Source organism: Rana temporaria, chromosome 6, assembly GCF_905171775.1.
Source record: "Rana temporaria chromosome 6, aRanTem1.1, whole genome shotgun sequence".
Classification (NCBI taxonomy): Eukaryota; Metazoa; Chordata; class Amphibia; order Anura; family Ranidae; genus Rana; species Rana temporaria.
In genome coordinates, this window is record NC_053494.1 from 149,175,165 (window position 1) to 149,187,322 (window position 12,158).

Here is a 12,158-nt window from a genome sequence, read left to right on the forward strand (position 1 = left end):
AGGAAGTACAACTAAGCCTAGGCTGGCAATTTTGGATGGAGAGAAAAGAGCAAGTTTTTAAAATCGAGGGCTGGCACTAGAAGGGTGGGTGGCTCTTCTTTATTCTAGTCAATGAAGCAGTGAATGATCAAGATACATACCTAGATAGCAGGTCTGTTCTATCACTCATGCCTGTAGGCGCGCAAAGTCACACCACCCTGCCTTTGATCACCTCTGTTATAAAGAGCATTTTACTGGTCTTAACTTGGTTCATAATATAGTGAAAATGTGAGAGTTTTATAAGATGGGGAAAAATGTGTTAGCCATAACTGTACAGAAAAAAGCCTCCTCCATGCCTTTGCAATGTACACACAAAACTACTGTGCCCAATAGTAACCACTGTTCAGGAAATAGTAACATCTATAAGTACCCAGTCTGATAAAGATGCCGAGTCATCAAGGTTAGCTATTTCTGTATTCTCTCCCATAATTCTCTCTCATTATGGCCTCTGATGATGATGATGATGATTATGTAGCTGGTCTGGCAAAAATATGGACCATTCAGATCTAAACTACCGACGAACCACAAAGATCTTGAGTTTATAAAGTTTTATAAGCATAACTATGAAAGAGAGATTGACATGTTTGTTATTAAATGTGCTAATTTGTTGTGTTCTTTACCTTGCTTCCAGAATCTGCATTCTGTGTGTATCACAGGGTACTGTGCCTGAGGCAGTGCCAACACTGTCTCTGCCAGCGGGAGAGATGGGGCCATAGGGAGTATAAGGAGCCAGGAAGGAAGGAAGGAAGGAAGAAGTGCAGAGTGATATAGGGAAGCTGGTCGGATCACATCAGAAAAGCTTTGATGAAACAGGTTGCCTGAGTTTACAGCAAGGCTGGATTGATCATCATTGAAGGAAAGTTCATCATGATTCAGTGACGGTTGCTGCTATGGAGTTGCTTTGCTGGTGAATAAAGGGTGAGTGTTCTATTTTTATTACTGTAAATACTACATGAATATATTATATGATTGTTTGATTTCCATTCTATAGTTTTCATGATGGGCATTTTCAATTTTTACCTAAAAGCTGAATATTCCCTGCTGCCAGCAAAAAATGTGACGTTTCATTTTCAGGAATAGTGTTTTAGTGATTATATTGCTGGAAGAATGATGAATATACATGGTTTATCCTCAGTAAAAGGGGTGATTACAGTTACATGATATGTCCTGAAGGTTTTACATGTCACGTGACAGGGCATATATGGATATACAAATATATATTATAGAAACATACAGCTGTTGTTGCCCTCACTGACACTTCATAGAATGATATAAGGGTTAATTATTTGTGAGTGTTGAGATGTAAGAAGCAATATCAAGTGCTGTGTCAGCTTTTTATGCTCACTATAAGATGCTAAAAATATTCAAATGCTTTTTTTCTACTTTTTTTTCTGGAACAATCACATAATGTGCATCTTTCATTGGTGTTTCTTAGGCTACACTATTTTATTTGCCTCCAGCTTTGTAATGACCGTCAGGCCAAGCACCAGAAGATGGAGTCGGGAGTTTGTGCCACCTACAGAGGTTCGGTCTACTTCCGGCTCCCGGGAGAGGTCCCACTCCAGGGAAAGATCCAGGCAAAGGCAAGTATTTCCTGTTCTTATGTGTTCTAGAGGAAGCATATCGTGTAATAGACTGCATGTGATACTACTTGTATGATTTGGTTTACGGCTTTTCAGATGCAATTGCTGGTTTATCTTGTAAACAAATGTTGCACTAGAGTCATTATTTCCAGTAGTTGTACTGGCATAAACCTGCCAGTTCTTAATGTTAGTTCCTAATATGGTACATGGGATATGATTGATACAATGTCATTAAACAAACATAAAGACATGTGGTGTGATACAATACATGTTTAGGAGTACATAACAGGAGAAATAATAGTTTTTTTCTGACTTAACTTTGTTATTTTTTTCTGTATTTTATGTATATTATTTAAAGAGGAAGTAAACCCCCCCCAAAAAAAAACGGGGAAAAAAAACAACCTGCAAGACATAGGCAAAATGAGCTAGTATGCATAGCACACCAGCTCATTATCAATTACTTACCTCACATCGAAACCATCCTCGTCTCCCCCTCCGGCTGCCGACATGTCGCCCCGGGGCTTGCTTCTGGGTATCGCGGCTCCGGCGCTGTCATTGGCTTGGAGCCGCAATGACGTCACTCCCACGCATGCGCACAGGAGCCGCCGGTAACGGCACGAAAACTGAAGCAACGGCACATAGGTGCCATTGCTTCAGTTTGCCCTAGTGTGCATGTGCCGATGAGTTTGGCACATGCAGACACAGGTGGATATCTCCTAAACCGTACAGGTTTAGGAGATATCCAGGTTAGCTACAGGTAAGCCTTAATAGGAGATCGAAGATTTGCAGTCCAGGGACCTCGGCTGTGGAATGCGCTACCAACCACCATCCGACTGGAGTCGGACCACTTGGCCTTCAGGAGAAAGATTAAAACCCATCTCTTCTGAGGTCAAGGGGGCTTCCATACCGTTGGAATGGAAACACTGCCCAGAGGTGATTCAGTTCGCATGTGTTGCGCTATACAAGTTTCTCACTAACTCACTCACTCACTCACTCACTCACTCAATATAGGCTTAACTGTAGCATAAAGTTGATAAAAAGAATTTACAACCACTTTAAACAATGCAGAAATCCCAATGTAAACTTTATTGGCTTAGCAGGTTGTTCAAATACGTTGACTCTGGGTGGTCTCGTATGTAAAGATTGCACTCATTAGAATTATAATTAATGTGTATGTATACTGTGTATATATGTTTATATACACTTTATTACCAAAAGTATTGGGACACTCGCATGAACTTTAATGGCATCCCAGACTTAATTCGTAGGGTTCAATAATGAGTTGCCCCCTCTTTTGCAGCTATAACAACGTTAACTCTTCTGGGAAGGCTGCCCACAAGGTTTTGGAGTCTATGGGAATGTTTGACCATTCTTCCAGAAGCGCATTTGTGAGATCACAAATCCGCTCTAATTCATCCCAAAGGTGTTCTATCGGGTTGAGGACTCTGTGCAGGCCAGACAATTTCCCCCACCCCAAACTCACTCATCCATGTCTTATAGACCTTGCTTTATGCACTGGTGCGCAGTCATGTAAGAACAGGAAGGGGCCATCCCCAAACTGTTCCCACAAAGTTGGGAGCATAAAATTTTCCAAAATGTCTTGGTATGCTGACACCTTAAGAGTGCAATTCACTGGAACTAAGGGGCCAGGCCCAACCCCTACATAACAACCCCACACCATAATCCCCCCTCCACCAAATGATTTGGACCAGTTTACAAAGCAAGGTGCATAAAGACATGGATGAACGAGTTTGGGGTGGAGGAACTTGACTGGCCTGCACAGTCCTGATCTCAACCCGATAGAACATGTTTAAAATGAATTAGAGCGGAGACTGGGAGTCAGGCCTTCTCATCTGCATGAGTGCCTGACCTCACAAATGTGCTTCTGGAAGAATGGTCCAAAATTCCCATAGACACACTCCTAAACCTTGTGGACAGCCTTCCCAGAGGAATTAAAGCTGTTATAGCTGCAAAGGGTGGGCCAACTCAATATTAAACCCTACAGACTAAGACTGGGATGCCATTAAAGTTCATGTGCATGTAAAGGCAGGCATCCCAATACCTTTGGTACTATAGTGTACTATTGTAAAGGGGAGAGCCTCAAATGGTAGTGACAGTGGTAAATAATACAGGAGACATGGACACCCAGGAACATTCCAAGCAGGTCTATTCAAACCCTTTTATTCAGCAGGGCAATAAACAAGCCCAAAGAATAAAAAAAGAAACATACCGTAGGCTCGTTCAAGCAGCTAACTAAAATGTGCATCCTAATGGGTTCTGTCAGCAGTCAGCATTTTTACCCAGCAGCAGGCTCCCACAGCAGAGAACATGAGAGAGAGACAGAGAGAGCCCTTAGCAGCTCACAAATCTAAAAGACTGAGGACAGCTACAGCTGAGACTAATAACGAGGTCATGCTACCATATATTTACCTAGGATTGGAGGTTTTATCCCACCCAAAGCTCTATAAAGTCTCCGGGCTCCAGGACCTCATAACAGAACTTATTAAGATTCAGAGAAACAAGCTGCTGTCATCAAGTCTGTAGGAAATACTCACCATATATGGTTGTGAACTGTAGGTAACAAATATAAACAGTCCACAATTATGCCAGCCAGTGCCTCTCTCTCTCTCTTTCTTTCTCTCTTTCTCTCTCTTTCTCTCTCTTTCTCTCTCTCTACATATATATATATATATATATATATATAGTACAGGTGCATCTCATAAAAATAGAATATCATCAAAAAGTTAATTTATTTTAGCAATTCAATTCAAAAAGTGAAAATCATATATAGATTCATTACACACAGAGCGATATTGGCTTACACTTAGTGAAAACCCCAATTTTACATCTCAGAAAGTTAGAATATTGCATAAGAGCAATTGAAAAGGGATTTTTAATATAGAAATGTTGGCTTACTGACAAGTATGTCCATGTACAGTATAGTATGCACACAATACTTGGCTTTTGCATGAATTACTGCATCAATGCGGCGTGGTATGGAGGCGATCAGCTTGTAGCACTGCTGAGGTGTTATGGAAGCGTGTCTGCATTGTTGGGTCTGGTGCCTGTCATCTTCCTCTTGACAATACCCTATAGATTCTCTATGGGGTTAAAGGGGTTGTAAAGGTAAACGTTTTTTCACCTTAATGCATTCTATGCATTAAGTTGAAAAAACTTCCGACTATATCGCCCCCCCGGCCCCTTGTTATACTTGCCTGACCCTTCGAAAGTCCTGTGCTCGGCCCCCGACATCCTCTACGCCGCTCAGCTTGCCCGTTGATTGGCTAGAGATGATGGATTGAAAGCAGCGCAGCCATTGGCTGGCGCTGCTGTCAATCACATCCAATGATGCGGCACGCCGAGGGGCGGGGCCGAGTGATACAGTGAGCAGCTATGGCCGCTCGTTGTATCACGGGAGCGCGCCCGCAAAGGGAGCTTGCATGAATGTGTGGAGTTCTTGCGGGGAGGACCAGAGACAGCCGCCGAGGAACACCAGAAGACGTGGATCGGGGCCACTCTGTGCAAAACGAGCTGCACAGTGGAGGTAAGTATAACATGTTTGTTATTTAAAAAAAAAAAAATTCTTTACAACCCCTTTAAGGTCAGACGAGTTTGCTGACCAATCAAGCACGGTCATAACATGATCATTAAACCAGGTATTGTTACTTTTGGCAGTGTGGGCAGGTGCCAAGTCCTGCTAGAAAATAAAATCACCATCTCCATAAAGCAGGTCAGCAGAGTGCTTTATAATTTCCTGGTAATGGGCTGTGTTGACTTTGGACTTGATAAAACACAGTGGACCAACACCAGCAAATAACATGGCTCCCCAAATCATCACTGACTGTGGAAACTTCCCACTGGACCTCATGCATTTTGGATTCTGTGCCTCCCCACTCCTTCTCCAGACTCTGGGATCTTGATTTCCAAATAAATCGCTAAATCTTTCAGTCTGTGATGATTTGGGTAGCCATGTCATCTACTGGTGTTGGTCCACTGTGGTTTATCAAGTCCAAAGTCACTGCAGCCCTCTACCAGGAAATTCCAGAGCACTTCATACTTTCCCTTTGCTGATAAGCTTTATGGAGATGATGATTTCGTTTTCCAGCAGAACTTGGCACCTGCCCACACTGCCAAAACTACCAATACCTGGTACCTGTTCTGAGGACCAGTCTGCATTTTTCTTCCTCCAAACATGGCTAGTCGAGTTTATGCCAAAGAGCAAATTTTTGGTGTCATCTGGCCACAGCACTTTCTCCCAATTCTTCTCTGAATCATTTAGATGTTCATTGGCATGACTGTACATGTGTCTTCTTGAGGAGGGGGACTTGTCGTGTTTGGAGAAAGAAAAGTGCTGACTATGACCCTAAGAACACCAATCCTACAGTCAAGCACGGAGGTGGAAACATTATGTATTGGAGCTGTTTCTCTGCTAAAGGTACAGACCGACTTTGCTGCATTGAGGGGCCAATGGATGGGACATTGTATTATAAAATCTTGGATGAGAACCTTCTCACCTCAGCCAGAACACTGAAGTTGGGTCATATATGGGTTTTCCAATATGACAATTGTAACGGTCACCACCGTTTACGACCTTCCATCCCATCCACGACAGCTCATCTGACACTCCAACCGTCCAACAGACATCCCAGAATAACGAGACTTGCTCCATTACTGGTTTCAAAATGAAGACAACTTTAATGGTTTCTTCTCAGCTTATATACAGTACAAGGCATGGAAGTATTCAAAGGGACAATGAAAGGCTAATTACTAGGCTAATTACTAAACATTCCTTCATTAACAGCATAACAAACAAAACACCATCACACAATGATCTCCTTCCAATCCACATCCCCAGACAGACGTTCTGTCTCCGACAAGTACATTCCACACATAAACAGTATTTAGCATACATAATTAGAGGTCTGGGAGCAGACCTGGATTAACACCTTTACACAAGGACAATGAAATGTCTTCCAGGCCCTGACTCAATTAGCATGTCACTAGTCAGGGCTAAGCATAGAAATGAGTCATAGAATATTCTTTGCAGGCATTAAGGAATATACTGTAAATCACTGTCCACGCCAAAACAATCCAACATGTGTACCCCATCTCCTGGCTCAATCTGTGCCCAAAAGTGACTCCTGTTACAACAATGACACAAAACATACTGCCAAGGCAACAAAGGAGTTGCTCAAGGAGAAACACATTAAGGTTATGGAGTGGCCTAGCCAGTCTCCAGACCTTAATCCTACAGAAAATGTATGGAGGGAGCTAAAACTTTGAGTTGCCAAGTGACAGCTAGGAAACCTGAAGGATTTAGAGAAGATCTGTAAAGAAGAGTGGACCAAAATCCCTCCTGAGATGTGTGCAAACCTGGTAATCAACTACAAGAAATGTCTTACCTCTATATTTGCCAACACCGGCTTCTCCACAAGTCATGTTTTGCTTGGGGACCAAATACTTATTTTACTCACTGAACAGCACATCAATTTATAACATTTGTATCATGATCTTTTTCTGGATTTTTGGTTGATATTCTGTCGCATTTAAAATACACCTATATATATGTATACAGTATACGGTCAGGGTTCACACTAGCCATTGCGTTAGACATGTATTGTGTTAGGGCAGTCCATTTATATAAGAAGGATGGCCAACGTGCCAAAACAGGAAAATGGACAAATTATAATGCATGCAGCATTTTCGCCAGTACAGTGTACTGCAATGCACCTCAGTGAATGTTCCTCCACTGCTATGCAACTGTGCTGAGAAAGTGCATTGGGTTACCATTCAGAATGAATTTCACTGCATTGCACCAGCACACGTAACTCGTGTTACCGCGCATTGCTACAATGGTGTAGACAGCCCTAGGGTAACAACATATACTGTACGTATATTTAATTATGGTTAGAGTTCAGTTTGACAAACCTTTTCTGAGAGAAGTATCTGTAAAAATATTTGCTGCATTTATAGCAACATCACACAATCCCACCTCCTGGCATGGGTACTTTGATAAACAGAACAACGGTCCAATGTCTGGACATGTGACATCTATTAAAGTACCCCGGCCAGGAGGCAGGACTATGTGTGACGTTGATCGCCGGGAACACCGGGCATTTCAAATGAAAGCTGTTACAGTGGGCAACCCCCACTATGTGATGATCCGACCAGGTCTTCTCTTCCTCTCTCTTTCCCTGCCCTGGTGAAGTGGCATTGATCAGCACTGGTGAAGCAGCATTGATGGGCACTGGTAAGGCTGCATTGATAAGCACTGGTGAAGTGGGATTGATGGGCACTGGTTATGTTCATTTATGGGCACAGGTGAGGCTGCATTGATGGCACAGGTGAGGCTGCATTGATGGCACAGGTGAGGCTGCATTGATGGCACAGGTGAGGCTGCATTGATGGGCACAGGTGAGGCTGCATTGATGGCACAGGTGAGGCTGCATTGATGGCACAGGTGAGGCTGCATTGATGGCACAGGTGAGGCTGCATTGATGGGCACAGGTGAGGATGCATTGATGGGCACAAGTGAGGCTGCGTTGATGAGCACAGGTGAGGCAGCATTAATAAGCACAGGTGAGGCTGCATTGAAAGGCACAGGTGAGGCTGCATTGATGAGCACTGGTGAAGCGGAATTGATGGGTACTGGTGAGTCTGCACTGATGAGCCCTGGTGAGGCTGCACTGATGAGAACTGGTGAGGCTGCATTGATGGGCACTGGTGAGGCTGCATTAAAGGGAACTATTTAGGCTGCACTAATGGGCACTGGTAAGGCTGCACTGATGTGCATTGATAAAGTTGTTTTTAATATTTATTTTTGTAACTTAATTCTGCATAAAACATTTAAGTATCATTTCATTAGATAATTTATGAGGGTGTGTTTAGGTGCTGAATTTTGGGGGTGAGGCAGGGTAGGGGTCGGGTGGGGCAACTGGTGACGAGTAACCCTTAAGGCCTGACTAGTAGCTCAGGACTTTATGAAAAACGTACCTGAAAATTAAGCTCTCCAACAGCGCGTTGTCGCCACTGACAGGCCTCCATCTTCACCCGTCTACTTTCTGGGTTTGCAGGCTCCAGCCACTTGAATGGCAAAGCTGTGATGACATTGCTCCCATGCATGCTCTGTAGGGGCGCCATGAGTATGACAGCAAGCACTGTCAGGGAGTGTGATAGATCTGCTCGAGTAATGCTGACTAGCACCAGGCAGCTCTATCACAAAGCCCTGAAGTGATGATTGTTAAAAAACCTATAAATAAATACCTCCGTGTTGCCAAACAATCCCTGAATCATTTGCTATAAATATATATAAAGGAATAAATATATCACCACAAGAAATATGTATAATATATATATATATATATATATATATATATATATATATATATATATATATATATATATATATATATAGCATATACTATATTAGTACTGATTGTTCATTCATAATAGTAAATGAACAGTCAACTTGGAGAAGGGGGGTCAGTGCTGTGCTGTAACTCCCCCATAGGAATGTCTAGAAATTAGCCTTCAGCCTGGGGCATTTTTTTTTAAGGGGAAGAGGAAACCTTAGGCACCCAGAGGAAAAAAATAGGCTTGCAAAAAGTGCTGTGGGAAATTATCGGTGTGGCAAAATTGCAACTCACAACTATGAGGTTTACCCTTTTGTCTCTCTTATGCCATATGTATTGTTGGAAACATGACACATACAGGCCAGCATGCAGAGTGCAGTGGTCAGGAGCATGTCATAAACAACCTGGCATACAGAGTACAGTGGTCAGTGGCATATCAGATTAAACCCAGTGTGCAAAGGACAGTAGTCAGAAGCATGTCATATACAGCCCAGCATACAAGGTGCAGTGGCCAGGAGCATGCCATACACAGCTCAGGGTACAGAGTGTAGTGGTCAGGAGCAAGTCATACAAAGACCAGGATACAGAGTTCAGTGGTCAGTGACATATCCTACGCAGCCCAGAATACAGAGTGCAGTGATCAGGAGAATTTCATATGGCTCTCTTGAGTTTCTCTTCCTCTACACCACACACTCCTATATCCCTCAGCATCTTTCTCTACTTTTCTCTGATTCCTTGCACTATGGGGCCTGTGAGTCCAGTGGGCGGCGGCTAAAAGTTTATGTGCCCAGTCAGGCTTCTTCTCTCCTCTATGCCAGTGCCATGGACATGCAATAATGTCTGGGAGCTTAACTTCTTCTCATGCCTCCATCAGAGGCCTGACTCTCTTCTGGCTGCCTTTTTATCACCTCTCCTTCCTGTATGGCCCCACCCCAGGCCATCCCAGGAAGTCTATATTAACTGTTGCACTGCAGGTCGGCTTTGCTGTTCAACCGTGTTGTTAGCTTGGTAAAAAACAAGCTTTGTAAAAAACAAGCCGGCCAGCTCAAAATGCAGCCCGTGGTCCAGGACTGACACAAACACTGTGATGTCACACACAGGAGGAGCGGCATGCTGACATCACTGTGTTTGTGCCAGCCCTGGCTGGGTGTATAGCCACAAGTGTGGCCATTTTATAAGGTGGGGGTGTTTTTCTAAACTGTCTCGATTTCTTGGTGAAATTATCAACGATTAAAGGAAACCTTCGGATATCACGTCACTGTGACAGACCTAGCCGGGACAGGGGCTTTTGGAGAGAACTGGGAAACCTTTGTTTCAGCCCCCCATGTCCCTCTTATGTCTACATCATCCTGTGTCTATTAGGGGCACAGGGTGGCCAAGCAAATAGGACAGTAATATTTATCCACAATATCTCCCAGAAAATATACGAAGACTATTCCTGGTTTATTTAAATCTGAACTATACATGTTAATTGAAAGAGCTGATCACATTGGCCTCTGTACAGTGGGGGAGACGGGTAGTCTGCTACTTGGGGCTCCTGCTATTGTGTGAAGGTATCCGGTGTTTATGCTAGAAGACGGCAAGGCTGACCTGAAAGGTCAAACCTCTGAGTCACCCTCTCCCAAACTTTTGGTATATTGGTATCTAAGCTAGGCACCATTTTTTTAGTTTGTACATTGGTCAAAACAAGGTCAGACTTATACCTCCTGCTGTGAAGGCCAACTGCTTTTAAGCCTTGCTTTTATAATAACAAGATCAGACATTATACTCTGAAGCTGTGGTGGGATTGGAGATGTTGAAAGTGTCCACAAGTTGTTACCCTACTGTACTAGCATTTTACCTCAAGGCGAACAGTAATTACACACTTAAAGTGTTACCAAACCCACAAGAGTAAAAATCGGTCTGTATATGCAGTAATGCATGCTTGCTATACTCACTGTGAAACCTAAGGGGTTAATCCACCGCAGTTTGTAATAAGGCTGTTTGATTCTGTCTTCTCTGATCCTCCCCTTTTTCTACTGTCTCCAATTGATCTGCTGATATAACAGAGCCTTGGAGGCGCTCTGCACATGCTCAGTTTGGTGTGTATTGCTAGAGAGGTTTTCTTTTTTAGGGAGAGCGCTTGTTATCAGCACAGGGCCAATTAGCACTGTCCAGGCAGAAAGTGAGGAGTCATGCAGCCTCAAAGGACAGTCAGAGCAGAATAAAAACTCCTCCTACAAGCTTTAATCAGTGCTCAGTCACAAGGCTGCTATATACTGCTGATGAGAAAAGGTAATTAGCTGTTTATGTTTACTAAATAATTGCATTTCCAGGTTCTGCGTACTACAGGAGACCAAATATATTGAATGCAGGGTCCTGAATTTAGTAACGCTTTAAAAATGCACAATCTGTGCAGGGGTAGAAACTCAATTGCCCTGACAAGCAGGGAATAATACTAGAACTTCACATCATGCAAGAGAAAGTGTTACTGATTTATGGTAAGGTCTGTACCCATGCCTGACAACCCTGACACCCTAGGCCAGTAACTGAGTTGTCTATCCAGAAATCGAGCCCTGTGTCCACAGTTATCCTGCCTGTGTGTCTGCAATTTCTAATTATGAACTAGCTGTCCTCAAACAATGCTTTTTGATATACAATATCATTTCTGTTTGCAAATACTTTTCTTTGTTGAATCACCTTTCAAAATGTAGCATGTGCCTTTGTGGTCATTTTGATCCTGCAAATTGATGCCACTTTGTCTAATGTGATATCAGAATCACCTAATAGCTTTTTTTAAATTGTGTCTGGTAAGACTGAGCACCATTTTATGTCTGAGCATGTTCACTTTCTAATAGTCTTTAGCATTAAAGTAGAACTATAGGCAAAACTTTTTCTTTCATTTTGGATAGAGCAATGGAGGGTTATAACCCCCGTAAGGTTTATTTTTGCCACCTTTTTTCCCATTGGAGAGATTTACTTAAAGGGGTTGTAAAGGTACATTTTTTATTTTTTTCCCCCCTAAATAGCTTCCATTATCTTAGTGCAGTACTCCTTCACTTACCTCATCCTTCGATTTTGCTTTTAAATGTCCTTATTTCTTATGAGAAATCCTCACTTCCTATTCTTCTTTCTGTAACTCTACACAGTAATGCAAGGCTTTCTCCCTGGTGTGGAGAAAGCCTCTTGAGGGGGGAGGGGGCGA

At 42.9% G+C, this 12,158-nt stretch overlaps 1 protein-coding gene across 1 annotated transcript in view; it reads left to right on the forward strand.

Annotated features, from left to right (window-relative positions):
* Positions 1 to 639: 639 nt before the first annotated feature.
* Positions 640 to 12,158, forward strand: part of TRPM8 (transient receptor potential cation channel subfamily M member 8) — a 124,126-nt gene continuing 112,607 nt past the window's right edge. The window contains exons 1-2 of the mRNA XM_040357555.1: positions 640 to 957; positions 1,475 to 1,622. Of these exons, the coding sequence (XP_040213489.1) occupies positions 1,507 to 1,622 (116 nt within the window). The 5' untranslated portion in view covers positions 640 to 957; positions 1,475 to 1,506. The remainder of the gene's footprint in view (positions 958 to 1,474; positions 1,623 to 12,158) is intronic.